A 16,765-nucleotide genomic window follows, 5' to 3' on the forward strand; every position below is an offset into this window, starting at 1 on the left:
GAAAAAAGAAGCTTCACCAAAAATCGGCTAGTGCAGGAAATAACCACTGTAGTCATTCATATCTGTTTCACAGAAAGTAATTCAATAAGAGTTCAGTAAAAGAGAAATTAGATTGAGTAACCGAAGAAACCACCGATCCAATCGTCCTTGTTCTATGTTTATTAAATACAAACGCTTTAATAACATAATTTTTAGCATACTTCTTAACTATGAAAAATGTATTATGCTATTGTCTGTAGATGAGAAAATGCTAATATAGACAGTTACTTTCATCACTTTATAAAATTACGTCAGTTTGTCTACCATATTCTTATTTTACAAAGAAAATATAACATCCAAATGCAACAAGACACTACGTACACGTAATATATGCATACATTTGTTAAATTATACATCGTCGAAAGATATAAGTAAATTACACATCGTATGAATTCTACGATGCCACCGTAAGTCGATCTGTCAAATAACAGACCAATCGTGGTTGCAGCAAACAAGTTATTAATAATCATAAGTCCACAAGATATAGTTTTTAAATCCTGTAAAAAAATTGTTTAATTATTAATATGTACAGGTTTGCTTATTTAAAAAATAATACCTGTGTTTCATCGTACAGCTGGAGATGATGGTACAAGACCAAGCAAAAATGCACAATTATGTATAGGTTTTGCCAGAGTGGTATATAATTATCATATTTAACTCTAGATGTTACCTGCAGGAAACAATAACTATTTTCAATACAAAATAAAATAAATGTGAATCCGATGATTGCAAGATACATAGTGTAGGTAAAAGATCCTTTATAAAATAAAACCGGTTTAATCTTAACGAGATATTTTTGTTAAAATGTAAGTTGATTATTGTTGAAATAAAGAATGGATGTATACAGGGTGTTCGACAACAGGTGGGCAAAATTTTAAGGGGTGATTCTAGGGATCAAAATAAGACGAAAATCAAGAATAACAAAATAGCGTTTGCGGCTTTGTTTTCCAGTAATTTAAGTTTAAAAATTCGAGTAAACGGCGCCTGAAACCTGCAATCCGCCCAGCACCCACGACTGAACGTCAGGTCAGCAGGGGTCGGTACAGTCATAACCAAGAATCGAAGCCGAATGCTGCAGTACCGAAAAACAGAATAACACGAGGTAAGTTTCTACTATTCAACGATTCTTGGTTATGACTGTACCAACCCCTGCTGACCTGACGTTCAGTCGTCGATGCTGGGTGGGTTGCAGGTTTCAGGCGCACCTGTTGTCGAACACCCTGTATATTAAATTATGTTTCATCCTTCGTCTACTTGATTTTCTACTAAACTTAAAAATAAGTGTATATCAAACTTCGGTAGTTCTAGTGTTAATGTAATAAAAATCTTATAAACGTTATTTGAACTTACATTTATTTTAAATTCGTCAAGACCCAACCGTGGACCACCTGGAAACCAACTAGGGCCTTTCCAGATAACAGCCAACTTGTCTGTTAAAGATGACATCCATGAGCTTTTTTGAATCATTTGTATAAAATAAAATGTCTATAACATTTCAAAACAAAGTACTCGATCAATGACAAAATCGTTTCAAAAGAATGCATGCTCGGATAATTAACATTCGATGAACGAATTAATTATCCTAATAATAAATAAATTCACGTTAAACCATCGAGCAATTTCAAGCCTGTATCAGTTAAATATTTACATAACTAATTGTCATTTTATGTAACAAGATAATCATGCGCTTCACCGGTTGTTTAGAGATACGTGCGGTTAACAATAAAGTACGGTTAGAAGGATAGTTACGAAACTACAGTTTCTCACCTGTAAATACAATGGATTGAAAGACCGAGGACTAACAACTAAACCGTAGATTATTTCATCTTTGTTTCTCTCTTCCATAAATGTTCCAAATAATCTGTCCCATATGATAAGAACTCCACCGTAATTTTTATCCAGGCAATATAAATTGCAACCTAAAATATATTTAAAATGAATTTAAAATAAATTGCTATTAAAAATATTATCACCCAACGTTTGTTTGTGATAACACAACATTTACACTGACGTTAGTCAAGTCAATAGCGCAACCATAATTATCCAATAAGTATGTCAAATCAATTTTTTAAAAATTTGTGTTAAATTAAAAAAAAAAGGATTTCCACCCCTAGTTCAAGTCTCTTACCATGATGAACCCGATGGTGTTTTGGTGTGTTAAATATGAATTCCAACGGTCCAAGATCGTCGATAACGGTCGTATGAATCCATAGTTGGTAAATTAAATTGAACTGATTATGTGCGATGAAATGCGACGGGGGTATAAAAAATGCAAGAGGTAAATAAAACATCTGTAATTTAAATTTATAATTTAAAATAAGAAACTTGAAACCTAGTGTTAAATACTATGATAAATACTCACGAAATTACACCAGTGTTGGAAGACGGATTGTCGCAGACCAACCGCGAGGTTGAACTCCTCACTGCTATGATGTACTTGATGGTGAGACCATAAAAAGTGTACCTCTGTAAACGGGCGAGAAACGTATAAATTCGTCAGGTGGACGGTCGACAATGACACACATGGTTGGATAGGAATTTAACCGTGGTTACTGCGGTGAACCCAATAGTAACAGAAATCCACCCCCACGGCAGTGATACACCAAGTCCATATCGAGTTCCAAGCCAGACCCCGCCAGTGATATCTCTCGTAAATTACGATGTAAGTATAATATTCAGCACCACGGAAGAGAATACTGAAAAAAAAATATATTTGTTAAAAAAATTTATCGACACATGAAGATGGTATTCGAACATCTGACGTTGCCATTTAAATGTATGTTAATCCCTACAAATTCCTTCTGATACCTTCTAATGAGGACCGATGGAAATACACCGACTAACGCTGCGCTAAAAATACTTATTAAGAACAGTCGCATAAAAATAGACTTCGAACACTAGTTTCCAATCATTGCTTAAATTATAACAACAGTACGTTTCGTACACGGTTTAATAATGAAAAATGAATAATAAAGCGTTACCTATGCTTACCGGCCAGTTTCTTGGAATACCCAATGGGATAAAGATGTCATTTGATCATTCAAACGAAACCTCTGTTTCTTGGATATCAGTATAATTTGTTCCAATATAATAAGAACGAAAAATGGAAGCCATACCTACGTACACATTACGCTTAAATTTAATTTCACTACCAAAAATTATTATAAAATAGAATATGCGTAGGTATACGTTACCTGCTGTTGATAATCAGGCACTTGATGCGGGAATTCGAAGGTTGTTTCGTAAGGGTTAACGAGATACCAAAGTTTTCCCGCGTTTTTCAGCTGGTTTAAATCGATACGCGTAACGTTCATTTTATGTGTTAACGTTCTACAATTACGTTGTGAATTACATACAGCTTCTGTCGAAGAAAAAAAACATGAACACACTAACACTATCCGATTCTATTTTAACCGCGAAACTGCGTGCACGCATCGTTTAAATCAATTTAGACGAAAGCTGGCTCCAGCCTGCAAAGGGGCCCCCCACACTCCGTGACCATTTCCCCTGCGCAGCTTGTGGTTTGCAGTCTGCGCATCATCTCGACAACGTCGCGTCGGTAAATAAGATTTTTCAAAAAATAATCCTCTAATTATTATTTTTTCTACATATCATTAGCAGATTATCCATAAATTATATCTTTATTTTAAAGGATGTCATATTGTATATTATGCTTAGTTATTTGTTTTCTTGTTTGTTTGGTAAAAAAAGAAATGTGTAATAATTATTCTCGTTACGTGATTGTTTCTCAAAAACTCGTACTTACCGACGTATTGGACGTTGCAGGCAGACCACAATCTTCGCGGGGGAAATGGATACGCCGATACGGAATGGGAGATCTTCTCGGCAGACCGGAGCCAGCTTTAGACCACACTGGTTTATATACGATATACATGTATGTAAGTTCGAGTTAACCGAGGACACGTGAGTATGCACGACGTTTCTTCCACGGCCGTACGTGGTAAAGGCGCGACGATGATAATGCGATGATGCTTTGTTCCAACCACAGTAAACGTTTTGTCTCTGATCAAAATAAATTGCATCTACCACATTTACCCCTTCCCCAAACGTTATACATATATATATGTATTTATCAAATACCACTTGGGTAAACACCTGGTATTATTAATATTTAATGAATATTAAAGGACAGTTTGGAAATATACACGTTATCAATGATATATAAAATAAAATAATTTATGTAAATAAGAAGTAAAGTTTATGTTATGTGCAACAAGTTCACTGTCTTAAAATAACCGGGCGATAAGAATTAAATAAAGATAAGGGGATATCTTACACAACAAACACGTTAGTTCTAAATATATTCTACGGAATCATTTAAAAACGAATAAATAAAAAGAAATACTTAAAATCCTGTGTTACAGGTTTCTTAAATAAAAGATACATTTTCCTACCTTATGAAAAAAATATTGTGTAAAACTTTCAAGGATTTAGTACGCATGTAAGATTAGAAGACTGCGTGATACACCACTGTATGCAAACCTTCGGTATGTACTGTACTGGCAACAGACAGGGTGTTTCATAACGTACATTAATTATTCGCCCAACAACGAACAATAAATCGACAAATTATACTGTCATCACACGTGATGCTATTTTTTTTACATATCATTAAATGAAACATTTAGTCGATTTTCAATTAAGCTAATATAAAAGTCTCCATTTCTAAGTAAAGTTGCAACGTGTTTTATTTGCTGGCTATAAAGTTAGGTAAATATTCATTTATAACGGGTAAGGGGTATATCGTTAAAGTTTGAAAATTTAAAATAAAAAGGGTTCGAGAATACATTGTTCTTCAAAATTAATTTTAGAGCTAATGAAATACCTACGTATAATTCTTGTGTTTTCGGATGTGTGCAAATTAAAAATCATAGCTCAGATTAAAACAATCTATTTTCTTCTGATCATAAATTATACGTATCAGTATCACCCCATGGTCGGTCAAAGTAATTGAGAGCGTGTCCCCATTAATGTTAGATAAGAAAACAGTACGTAGTTATCAAGTTTTTTTTAATTTCATATCTGCGCGCGCTTTTAAAACGGTACCGTTATTCCCATCTAACGGTGAACGACAAAACTAACGAAATTTTTTTATATCTAATGATACAAACGATTCCTTTTTTACCTACGTTTGGTAATTGTTTTTAAATACACACGTGGAAGTTTGAGAGGTTAGATGTATATTTACAAAATAGTCTAGAGTAATTAATAGTGAAAGTTGAAAAACAAATATATTGTAAAACTGTAAATAAAATACTCCTGTTTCCCTATTATTTTTTATACGTAAGTATTATATGTTCTTTAAAAGACTACTGTGAAAGAACTTAGAATTAAATGTTTGTAGGTTATCCGCATGATATGAGCCTGATTATTTTAACAAATTTATTTCTAAATACCATTTGCAGTTAATTTATTATTTCAGCTAAGTAATGAAGATAAAAAATATGAAAAGTGTATCAAAAAAGATTAAAAAGCCTGCCACAAAAAAGCGGAAACCATTAAATAAAGTAACAACCGATGAATTCTTTAGTCAAAGTTTTGAGGATGATATAGACAATGATGACAAATATAGTAATAAGGGTAAGAATCTAGTTCATTTATTATCTGAAAATAAATATAAACTTTTATGTCAAACCAATATCTACTAAAAAACTTATTTTGATAAGTTGTTAAAGTGTTTTCAAATATTGGCATGTTTTATCTTGTTACCTCTAATTAAAAAAATGCTACTGAATAAAATATAAATATTCACTGAAATTATTTTTTATTCGTTTAACATTTTATTTATTATATAGTAGATGAAAATATGGATGAAGAGGATGCAAACAGCAGTGAAAGTGACATGGATCCAATGGAACATAAAAGATCATTAATGAAATTAAAACAAACAGATCCTGAATTCTACTCATATTTAAAAGAAAATGATAAAAACCTTCTAGAATTTAATATATCGGATGATGATGGTGTCGATAACGATGGTGTCGATGACGATGATGAATCATTATCAAATAAGTTGGATAAAAAACATATTCCAAATGATCAATTGGAGGTATGAAATTGAAAGCTATAAATATAAAAAAATTAAAGTAACAGATAGAGAAAGAAAAAATAAATATACCTTTTTAATTATAAATTATAAATAATGTAGGTTGCTAGTGATGAGAGTGATTATGAAGGGGACGGAGATAGCGGCACAAAGGATAAGCGTAAAATTACGCTGCAATTATTAAAAACCTGGCAAAGTGAAATTCAAAAGGACAAGTAATATTTTACGAATTTGAACAGTGATTAAAGAATTAGAAAAGAATACTGATATCACATACTTATAAACTGGTATTCATGTTTGTTTCTAATTTTATAGGTCATTGAAAACCATTAAATGTGCTGTGGAAGCTTTTCATGCTGCATTACAGACAGTAGTGGATGTTACTGATCCAGAAATGGTACATTATAAAGTAGAGGGTGGTGCAGGTTGGTTTTCACGCCTATCTTTAGCTTTCTACTTGTTAAATTCTTCCTGTTTTATAAATGATTATGTATATTTTTTAGTGTTTAATGGAGTTGTTCAATTATGTGTACTTTACTTGCCTAATGCATTAAAACGGTACTTGAAGTTGGATTCTGAATCCCAGTTTCAAGTTCATAAGTCCAAGAGATTTGTAAAAGTGAAAAACATTTTAAAATCTTACTTAACCGATTTAATTAAAGTAAGTATTATTAACACGAACGTTTGAAATTCAGTTATCTAGACTATGTATAATGTGTATTATTTTCTCTGTAGATTTTACAAAATGTAACATCATCTAATATTATCACAGTGCTATTGAAGCACTTACATCAAATGTTACCGTATGCGCAATCATTTTCATCGTTAACTAAAATATTATTGAGAATATTATTAAAATATTGGACAAGCGGGGAAGAAACTGTACGCGTTGTTTCGTTTCTCTGCATATTACGCGTTGCAACAAGTAATCGAGAATCAGTTTTAGAAATGTTATACAAGGTAAGAGTGAGATCTGTGTGCATGTACTAAATAACAAATTAGATTTCATAATCTTGAAATCTAATAAATAATTTATGTTACAGGCAATGTACGTAAAATATGTTGAAAATTCCAAATTTGTATCTTTAACAACATTACCTGGAATAAACTTTATGAGGCATTCTTTGGTTGAAATATATTCACTGGATGATAATTTAGCTTATAATCATGCATTTTTATACATCAGACAGTTGGCTATTCATTTAAGGAATGCTATGACTTTAAAGAAAAAGGTAATAACATTTAAAGTAAACATATTATATGCATTAAAAATTTGTTATCTTTTTATAATAACATGATACAAATTTTATAGGAGCACTTCCAAGCTGTATATAATTGGCAATACATCAATTCATTACGCTTTTGGTGTGAATTAATAAACGTATCTAAAAGCAATTCCATGTTACATTCACTTTTGTATCCTTTGGTACAGGTATGTATAAACCGAAATTGCCAAACATATCGATATTGAAAATGTTTGATAATACTTTATTTATTTATTGGCAGATTATTATAGGTACGATAAAAGTGATACCAACTCCACAATATTATCCACTCAGATTTCACTGTGTACAATTATTAATAGATATTTCCAGAGAAACCGACACGTTCATACCATTATTACCATTTTTATTAGAGGTATAGTATTTTAAAGTTTTTGTGGGCTGTTATTTATAGGGATTATAATTTATAATTATCCTTGTTTTTTGTAGATACTAAGTTCATATGATTTCAATAAAAGACATAAGGCAGTGTCGATGAAACCAATACCATTTATTTGTGCATTAAGAATGTCTAAATCCCAGTTACTGGAAAATGGTTTTAAAGATAATGTTATTGATTCTATATACAAACTTATTTTGGAAAACGCCGCAAAAGATAGCCATAAAATATACTTTCCAGATTTGTATATACCGTGTATAATACAAGTAGGCTAACAAGTTTTCTGAATCTAACATTTTTTATTTTGATCGCTTTATTTTTTTCTAATTTTATTTTTGTTTATTTATTTTTAGTTGAAGGCATTTTTGAAGAAATGTCATGTGGCAAATTACTGTAGAAAGATGAAACAATTGTCAGAAAAGATCGAAGAAAATAGAAAACACATCGAGACCGAGCGAAATAAAACTGTAATTGATTTGAAAAACATGTCACAGATAAAGAATTGGGAGAATAAGATAAAAACAGAAGGGACATCGTTGTCGAAATTTTATGAATCCTACGTGAAGATTCATCAATCCCAAAAACTCAAGCTACTTACAAAGAACGACGAAATAGCTGAATATAATATACCAACTATTAGAAAATTAAAGAAAGGAAAATCAAACGAAGACAGTGCGGAAGAAAGCGATGAAAGTAGTGACTTCGATCTGAGAATAAAGTCTAACGAAGAGAAATCTGAAAAGCCTGCTAAACCGAAAAAGAAAAAGAAGAAATTGAAAGTTAGCAAAGACACCGATGATATTGATCTACCAACAGAAAATACAGATATCGTGCAGGACATAAACTTTGACGACTGGAGCTAAATATAAATTCAATTCGCATGTGCTTGAAAACAACAAAATATGTATACTGAACGCTATTATAAATATACAGTGATGAGTATTAAAGTAAAACTGAAAACGACACAACTATATTTATTACAATGTATCTCGTTCTAAGGTAACATGTATATTTGTCAACTATGATTTCACCGTGTTTCAACGACCAATAATAAACGTTTCAAATTTACTATATGATTCTTCTGATTATAACAAAAAGATTGTATTATTCGTTTCGAACTTGCACTAATTTTATTTTTTATGGTAAAGAAAGAAGTCTGTTCTAACTGCAATAAGGGACAGCGTTAAATGGATGCTATAACTTATGTCTGGTATGGCAGAAGCCGCCGATTTCTAAGGTGTCGCTTTCTGATAGTCTATTTTTATCGAAGACGAGTCAAAGCAGTCGGGAAGTTGGTATAGCAACGGTTGGGCGCTATTATAAAGCACCGTGTGCTTGCTGTACGGTAATTCATCCAAGTGTGATCGTTTCATATAAGAAAAAGGATTTCAAAGTAAGCCGAATACTTGTGTTTTATTTAACAAATAAAAGACAACGTACAAGTGGTGAAGAGAAGCTCGAACATGCGACAGGTTTTTTTTTTTTGAATTATTGACCGCCTAGACGAGTGCCTACTACCTTAGAAAAAGGATTCAGTTACGTATGTAAGGGAAAGCTAAAAGAAAATTAAGCGATGAAATTAAAGCGTTAATTCTTTTATCATGATAGCATAATATTAATAGAATTCTGTTTAATATAGTTTTTCTTGTTTCGTGTGTTTTCGTGAAACTCGGTAACGAATGAACCCAGTATCAGCCGATACTGGTGAGCGGTGGCCGCTAAGTGCCGCGGTGACGGAGTTGCCGTGGATCGTATGTGCTTAGTCGGCCACCTCTTGTGCTTAACCGGCCACGTTCGTGCGTGCCAGGGAACATTTTGTAAGATGCGATTTTCTCTCTCATGGCGAGGGAGCTTCTGTCGTGAGATTCGTCCACTTTTCGTGCGGAACGCTTCGTTCGAAGTATAGCACGCTCGCGGATTACGTAAATTCGTAAGAGAAAAATAAAAAAGAGCCGTAAAGTAGGCAAGGAGCGAATTGTGCGTAAAACACGTCGAAATGAGGAGAACACCTTTCGATAAGTAAACCTTCATTTTCTTCTTTCGCTTTGGAAGAAAACTAAGGAGAAAGAGAGAATTATTAAAAATGAACCAAAAAAAAAAATAAGGAAATACTTTCCTATAAAATCTAATCCCAATTAAATCCTGCTTAATTGTGTGACGCTTCAACGACTAAATGATATATTTTTAATTCTTGACACTTGGGAATTATAACAACATTAATTGCGCCAAATTTTATTATTGAAATTAAAATTAATTTGCGATTATTAACAGTAGCTTTCTTTTTAGGTGTAAAAGTATTAACATAGATCTACGATGACTTGAGCTATTTTCTCATGCAATTCGTTCCTGTTTAAAGATTAAACCACTCGAACTTCTGCCGAACGATCTATCTATTTAAAGTAACATATCGCTCTCGTTGCATATTAGGGGTGGCGTACAAAATCACTAACAGTGATTTATCACAGTAATCGCGAAATCACGATCATAGTCGTGATTTCATTTCATTCACGACCGCGATCGTGATATTTTTTTTAATTTACATCGTACGATACACGTATGATATAAGAAGGAATAGATATAAAATGCAGTACAAGTCCAATAATACATATGGTGGCGAAGGAAAAAATAATTAAAATTTAAAAGGTTCCACCGAAATTCACCCTAAGTTGCTTAATTGTAATTTTTAAAAGCATTAATTAATTCACTTACATTGAGTTAACATATTGGTTTTGTAATAAGTACAGCACTAGGTAGTACATACACCCCAAACGCAACCGCTCAAACTGTTACTGCGTATTACGTTACGGATAAATTTAGCATTTCTTTTGCACAGAGGAACCTTATTGTGCCGCTGCCAATGCTGAAACGCGAAATTAATTGACGGCTTGGACGGAAACCAATTTCGTTACAGAATCCCAATAATTGACGTCATAAGATCAACAACACGTTTTTCATTTGTAATCTTTTGTTTCATTTCCACTGTATAAACAAAATATTGATAAATTATTCTTTTATAATTTACACAATTATTTTGAAGGATGCTCTCTTTCTCTTTTCCACAGATTCGCTCTTCGTCTCTAACGCTCTCGTTACATTTTCACAAGCTTTTAACATTGTTATCTACTATGCTTATTAGTTACAATTTTAATTATTAAAAAGAAAACTTTAGGTTTATACATGTAACCCTGACGTTTGATAAGAAATAAAAGAGGACTTATTGTCAGACTTTATTGAATTTAATGTAATCACATAAAAGTTAGAAGATATTTCAAGGAATATTCGTTCTTTTATTTTAATTAATTTTCAACGTTAAGCTATCGAGAGAAATAAGACTGAAATGTTTACGAAAACAAGCCCAGACTAAACAATCTCCATTTCGACAGTCACAATAGCGCAAGGCAGAACGTTTTAAGCAACACGTACAACTCGTATAGTGTTGCGTCGAAAAATTCAAAGGATGCCGAGTACAAGTACAGCGTGAATTATAGCAATACACAGGAGAAAAAGTTTCTGCAGCGAAGTTATTCCGCGGACAATGTTGTAATACGTTCCCGTGGTTTTAAGCCCTCCGATAGGCACGACCCTGTCAAAAGGAACTTCCTTGAACATTTGACTTCGAAAATACTACATTTTGATATGGTAAGCGTATATTCGTGAAACGGAAAATTCATTGATATCCAATGTTCTTAACTCTATACGCAAAATAATTTCAATGGGAATTGTAATTATTTAAATAAAAAATAATTTGTAACTCTCGAATAACGGAGCCCGGTCAATGGTGACCTCAAACCTACCAATGATGCAGTGACTAAAATTAACCACTCAAATTTGTCATACCTTGAAAAAATAATATTTGAAGAAATAGTCTGGAAAATAAAATTGAATTTAAATTATCGCGGTTTCGGCAGCCCGCCATTCGAAAGTTAGACATAAAATGGTGGTATGATTATTTCCGCGGTATTAATTATTTTTCCTTGTAGGAGAATAATGAAGCTGGGCCAGTCAATTTGCAGAAACTGCTTACTCCTGCGTCCGACTCGCAGGGGATTATGCAGTCAAAAAATAGTAAGCTTAAAATATTATTTCCCGCGTCCTGTTAACCTTTTCCTACACACGAAGTTATGTCACCTTTCCCCCTTTTAAATAAATGAAAAATTAAATTTATGCATGCGTACATAGTAATCAAAAAACAAGTTTAAAAGAGTTTACTTTCTTTTCTTCGTTAACTTGAATGTTTGTATACGAAGGATCCAGCGCGCTGCGCGCGCATGAGAAGAATGGTAGCCCGAACGGCGCGAAATTTAAATATCCGTAACTTACAAATACCTAGTAATCTTGACGTTTCTGATTGATTTAATAACAATTATAATATAAAATATAAAATTAATTCGTGTTTGCTTCGTTCGTACCACTTGCAGGAAAAATGTTTGCATCTTCGTATTTCTATGCACCGACACATCCAACCGTCGAGGATCAAGTTGAACTCGCTCGACGAATTTCGCATTCGTTGAGCGACGTGAAGAACATGAAAAGTAAAGGTCAATCCATGTACGTGAATAGAAAGAAACGATCTGTCAAATGGATCCACGATGGTAATGGTTCGTATAAGTATAACCATGAACACTGGAATTATGGTTAATTTGATATTGGCTAAAATTTCCTATCAATCATAGGTGTGGAGGACGAGGAAGAACCTTCGACCGCTGTTCATAGAGTAAGTGGTGTGTGTTTCCACTTTAACGAATATTCTTATAGGTCGTTCACTAATTTCGCAATAACAATATCCTCTTAAATGAACTAACAATAAGAACAAGGATTTAATCACTTTGGCCTGTGAAGGCTCCTATATAAAATTGAAGGAAAGATTTTAATTCAGAATTTTACATTTAACAGGATAAAATTCCTTTAAAATGCATGATGAATCCGCACGGAAAAGTGTTAGATATACATGGTATTCAAGCTTTAGGCGAAGAAGTAAATATTGAACCGATGCCAAAGAATCCTGAGAAACTGTTTGATATCGTGCGTGACCTAAATAACCAAAAAGGCCGTGGTAATCAAAACCTTATATCCATGAATTATTCAAGTAAACATCGTTTTAAAGGGAGCTTTAAGAATCGTTAAACCAAAGAATTTTGCTTCAAGGTGCTGAGATATTCGCGAAACGTAGGAAAAGGTCTGAAAAATGGGTAGTGGACAAAGATCAACCGCAAACTCCGACCACGCCAGGGACGCCGAAACTAAATTATTCGGGGAAACCGGTATATTCTATTTTCTTAGAGAAGAACAATATATCAAGGACACTAAAGTAACTCGTCTTTGTATATGCTTAGGAGATGAATGGCACTTCAAAGTTTTCGACTTTGTCTCCGCTGACACCAATTGTACTTGAGCCAACCGTCGAGAAACCGTTTTATAATCCCTTCACCGTGGATTTGTCTTTAGGCGACACGAATCCACCCGCAACAGGTGCGTAAATTGACGAAACTATCTTGTACGAGCAGTTGACACGTTTATTTGGCAATGCTTCGCGTTTGCATTGTTGTTTCTACGAATCGCAAACAGCTAATGTTTTTCAAACACTCGAATTCATGCTACTCTGCTTCATACTTATTTTCCGTTTATAATCCGCATCATCTTCGAGACGATTCAAGCGTAAAAAAAGAGGTAATGAAACTTCGAAAATAGCAGGAGAGATTGACACGTTAAAGTTACCCGTTGGAACTTCGTCGAAAGTTCAACAACCTAGGACGCTTCAATTGGCAAACGACATCGATGTTATTCAATCGATGCGAGACCACCGCCGCATTCTTTTTCATTGTAGTATATCTAAAATAAACAACGGTCCGTAACTCGTTGCCAATTGAGTCCTCTACGCTAATTAAAGTTCCACGAGTGAAACCACGTTGACATTTAATTACGCTAATCTTTCAAAACATAAAAAAAAAAAAATTGTAATTCAATTATTATGTATGTAGTTTGTTGTAAACGTTCCAGGTAGAAACCAATATCGTTGCAACGGTCAAGAGTGTAATCACCACTCGACCGAAGTGAAAAAGATATATTTGAGAGAAGTGGCTGTTGGCACTGATAACGATTTCGTTGACAAATCTCGATCATCGATCGTGGAAAAATCGCGTCGAACCGCCTTCGAGCCTGATAACGAACAGTATAACAATTACCGCGCAAGAAATAACGGCTATGACAATACTAACAAACGCAATCATAATTATAACAAGGCTTCGCTGAGCAAATGTAACTTTTCTAATGCACACCACCATGCTACTAACAAAGAGATGAAATACGTTAAGGAGCAACGCATCGCCGAGCGTGTAAATAGTAGCATGATCAACGATAAAAGCAAACTCGTGAATAATCAACGAGAGATCGATTCCGTTCGTATCGACAGCGATAATAGCGAGTACACACCGATTCCGGTGAAACAATTGATACAAGAATTTGAAAAAACTTGTAGGCCAGTTCTGCAGTACAAACAAATCAGTCCAAAGGTTATTCCGATTATACAGCATTCTCCTATAGACAATGATATTGCACGATTCTTTGAAACGCGAAACTCGGTTAAACCCAACACCGTCGAAGAGCATAGGAGGTGAGATTGAATCAAATTCACAGTCTCCGATAAAGTACTTATCAAATGGAATTCTATGCTCAGCACTTTCTTCTCTTTTTTTTTAATATTTTAAAAATATCTCTTTGTCAACCTAATACAAGTAGATACTCTAAATTATTCAAGTACTAGAGGAAAAATTTTTGCAAAAAAACCGATAATATTCTAATAGCTTTTGATTATTCACGAAATGCGATTAAATTCGGAAATCGATCGATAAAAAGCATAGAATTTTATTTAATTAATCCGAGTTGAAATTTGATGGAAAGTCTGATAAAATCCAAATTTTCCATCCACTCAATCATGATACAGAATAACCAATCAACGGGCATACGATGAGTCCGTACGATTTCGAGATAACTGCAACAACGTTTACATCTCTACCGACGATACGGAATACACGAGCGACGAGTCCGATTCTCAGACGAACGATTACGCCAGCGAGGATATAATTTATCGCGAAAAATCGGAAACATCTAGCTTAATGAACGGGGATCAAGAGTACTCGTCGATGTATAGGGAGGAATGTTCTAGCCGACGCCGATCGATCACTTCCGAAGAAGTGGAAAACTTCTGCAACAACGGGGATGGGAAATTCACGAACACCGAAACGGACGTACCCGTCGAAGCAAAGTCGTTGTTGCTTTCTATGATCGCTTCTCAGGAGGATATTTTAGAAACTATCAAACATTTACGCAGTACACCAGTGTTGGACAATCTTTTGCATGGGGTTTCACCGGACTGTAAATTCGGTGATATATGCCCGGACGGAGGCAAGTTAATCCGCATGCGCTTCGATCTAACCTAACCTTACTTTACTCTGTTATCTACATATAATCTATAACTTTAATTGTTTTAGAGATATGTATAAAATTAATGAAATTATTTATAAACAATTGTCTTTGCAGGCAAAAAGCTTTACGAGGATAATAATACTTATACAGGACCGAAATTGGCCAGTGTTCACAATTTGACGAATTACAACACGGCACCTCGTGGCTGGGATCAATCTTTAACTTTTTATCGACCAATCAAATTCGAGAAACCACAGGAAATCGTATATTCTGATTTTTAAATATAATTACGATTACGATGTTAAAAAGGAACGAAGGTGTGCGAATGATGTTATTCAAACGATACTCCGCAGATTATATTAACTTGTTTTCTAATCAATAACAAATTTACGTTTTTTTCCCAATCTAGTCAGATAACGATAACAATATCTCAAAAAATAAATTAAATATGAAACGAAGAAAATTAGGCGGTACCATGTGTACGTACATATTTGAATGTTTCATTGTGCTTGATTATATCTACCTCTCCCATTATCAAGATGTGTTAAGATCTTTATTTATGCTTCTCAGTGTTATTGCATTTTACTTTATAATATTCATCTAAATAAATGTTGGTTTCATAATACACGATGTACTCTTAGGTGTCACATTCATTGCAGTTTTAAATGGATGTAAATGATTTTTTTTTATTTTTCTTTAATTGTGTATCAGAAATATAAATTAGAATTTCTATGCTCTGATAATAATCATTCAGATAACAATATTAAATTACATAAAATGCTGATAATATTGAAAAGAATACATAAGTACAGAATTTATTTACATAAGCTTTGACTTAAAGTTGTTAACATTTGTGTGATATGTAATCGGTCTGTTCTTTAAAACAATTTGTCATTCGATATCTAAGCGCTGTATTTGAAGGATTACACTTGTTTAAAGCACCCTTTGAAATATCACACGTCCAATGTACGGGACGTGTGAAATTTACGTGTTATTTGTTGATTTTGTTTGTAAATTGTTAATTTACAATATGTATTTGGTTGTATTTATTATTTAATGAAATAAATGTTTTTATTTTTCGTTTATATCCTGGTGCTTCTCACACGATAGAAAAAAAAAGAAACATTGTAATATTTATTTTACCGCTCACAAGTATCCAGATATTTACCTGTATTATACTAGAACAACCGGAATTGAATGTATGCTTCAAATTGGAAGAATAAATGGACGAAAAATCAAAAAATTAATTAGCTTAATAATTTTAACCCTCGAACGGCGGACGGTGAAGAGAGCCCCAATTTTAATTCAATTTTGTATTTCATATTATTATAAAGTGTCATATTTTCGAATTGAAATATTGTAAAAAAAAACACATCGAATTGAGTATCCTCCTCCTTTTCTAAGTCGGATAAAAATTGAATACTTATTTATAAACACCGCGAGTTTCATCGTGAAATTCTGTGACAATAAAATGTACCTTGTACTCAAGTTAACGCGTTATCATGTATTCTCAACGATGAATAATGAATTCAATTCGCTCAATAATGATTTAAACTTGAAAAGCGATAATACCTG

At 33.4% G+C, this 16,765-nt stretch overlaps 3 protein-coding genes across 10 annotated transcripts; 2 read left to right on the plus strand and 1 right to left on the minus strand.

The window, feature by feature from the left end:
* Positions 1-142: 142 nt before the first annotated feature.
* Positions 143-4,545, minus strand: LOC117607691 (alkylglycerol monooxygenase). Of its 4 annotated transcripts, none has more exons than XM_076688677.1 (10): positions 4,455-4,545; positions 3,234-3,400; positions 3,031-3,155; positions 2,584-2,735; positions 2,402-2,505; positions 2,168-2,330; positions 1,807-1,958; positions 1,390-1,524; positions 596-709; positions 143-536 (listed from the first exon to the last, which is right to left on the minus strand). In XM_076688677.1, exons 2-10 carry the CDS (start codon positions 3,351-3,353, stop codon positions 300-302), a joined length of 1,302 nt encoding a protein of 433 aa, XP_076544792.1. In that variant the 5' UTR covers positions 3,354-3,400; positions 4,455-4,545; the 3' UTR covers positions 143-299. The 4 variants fall into 4 exon arrangements, with proteins under 4 accessions (XP_076544792.1, XP_034187562.2, XP_034187560.2 ...); XM_034331671.2 differs by lacking the exon at positions 4,455-4,545 and adding an exon at positions 3,933-4,068; XM_034331669.2 differs by lacking the exon at positions 4,455-4,545 and adding an exon at positions 3,806-3,935.
* Noc2 (Nucleolar complex protein 2) lies at positions 3,831-11,291 on the plus strand. Of its 5 annotated transcripts, none has more exons than XM_076688663.1 (13): positions 3,831-3,963; positions 5,483-5,640; positions 5,856-6,109; positions 6,209-6,321; positions 6,422-6,531; positions 6,610-6,767; positions 6,842-7,066; positions 7,150-7,338; positions 7,419-7,538; positions 7,613-7,744; positions 7,819-8,034; positions 8,122-9,161; positions 11,152-11,291. In XM_076688663.1, exons 2-12 carry the CDS (start codon positions 5,490-5,492, stop codon positions 8,629-8,631), a joined length of 2,178 nt encoding a protein of 725 aa, XP_076544778.1. In that variant the 5' UTR covers positions 3,831-3,963; positions 5,483-5,489; the 3' UTR covers positions 8,632-9,161; positions 11,152-11,291. The 5 variants fall into 5 exon arrangements, with proteins under 5 accessions (XP_076544778.1, XP_076544779.1, XP_076544780.1 ...); XM_076688664.1 differs by having other exon boundaries at positions 3,831-3,938; XM_076688665.1 differs by having other exon boundaries at positions 3,846-3,934.
* Positions 11,292-12,191: 900 nt separating this feature from the next.
* Positions 12,192-16,275, plus strand: LOC117607685 (uncharacterized). Its single transcript, XM_076688603.1, has 7 exons — positions 12,192-12,366; positions 12,442-12,482; positions 12,662-12,854; positions 12,914-13,029; positions 13,747-14,378; positions 14,709-15,169; positions 15,305-16,275. The coding sequence occupies exons 1-7, from the start codon at positions 12,192-12,194 to the stop codon at positions 15,469-15,471; spliced, it is 1,785 nt and encodes a 594-aa protein (XP_076544718.1). The 3' UTR covers positions 15,472-16,275.
* The last annotated feature ends 490 nt before the right edge of the window (positions 16,276-16,765 follow it).

This window comes from Osmia lignaria, chromosome 6 (genome assembly GCF_051020975.1).
Source record: "Osmia lignaria lignaria isolate PbOS001 chromosome 6, iyOsmLign1, whole genome shotgun sequence".
NCBI lineage: Eukaryota > Metazoa > Arthropoda > Insecta > Hymenoptera > Megachilidae > Osmia > Osmia lignaria.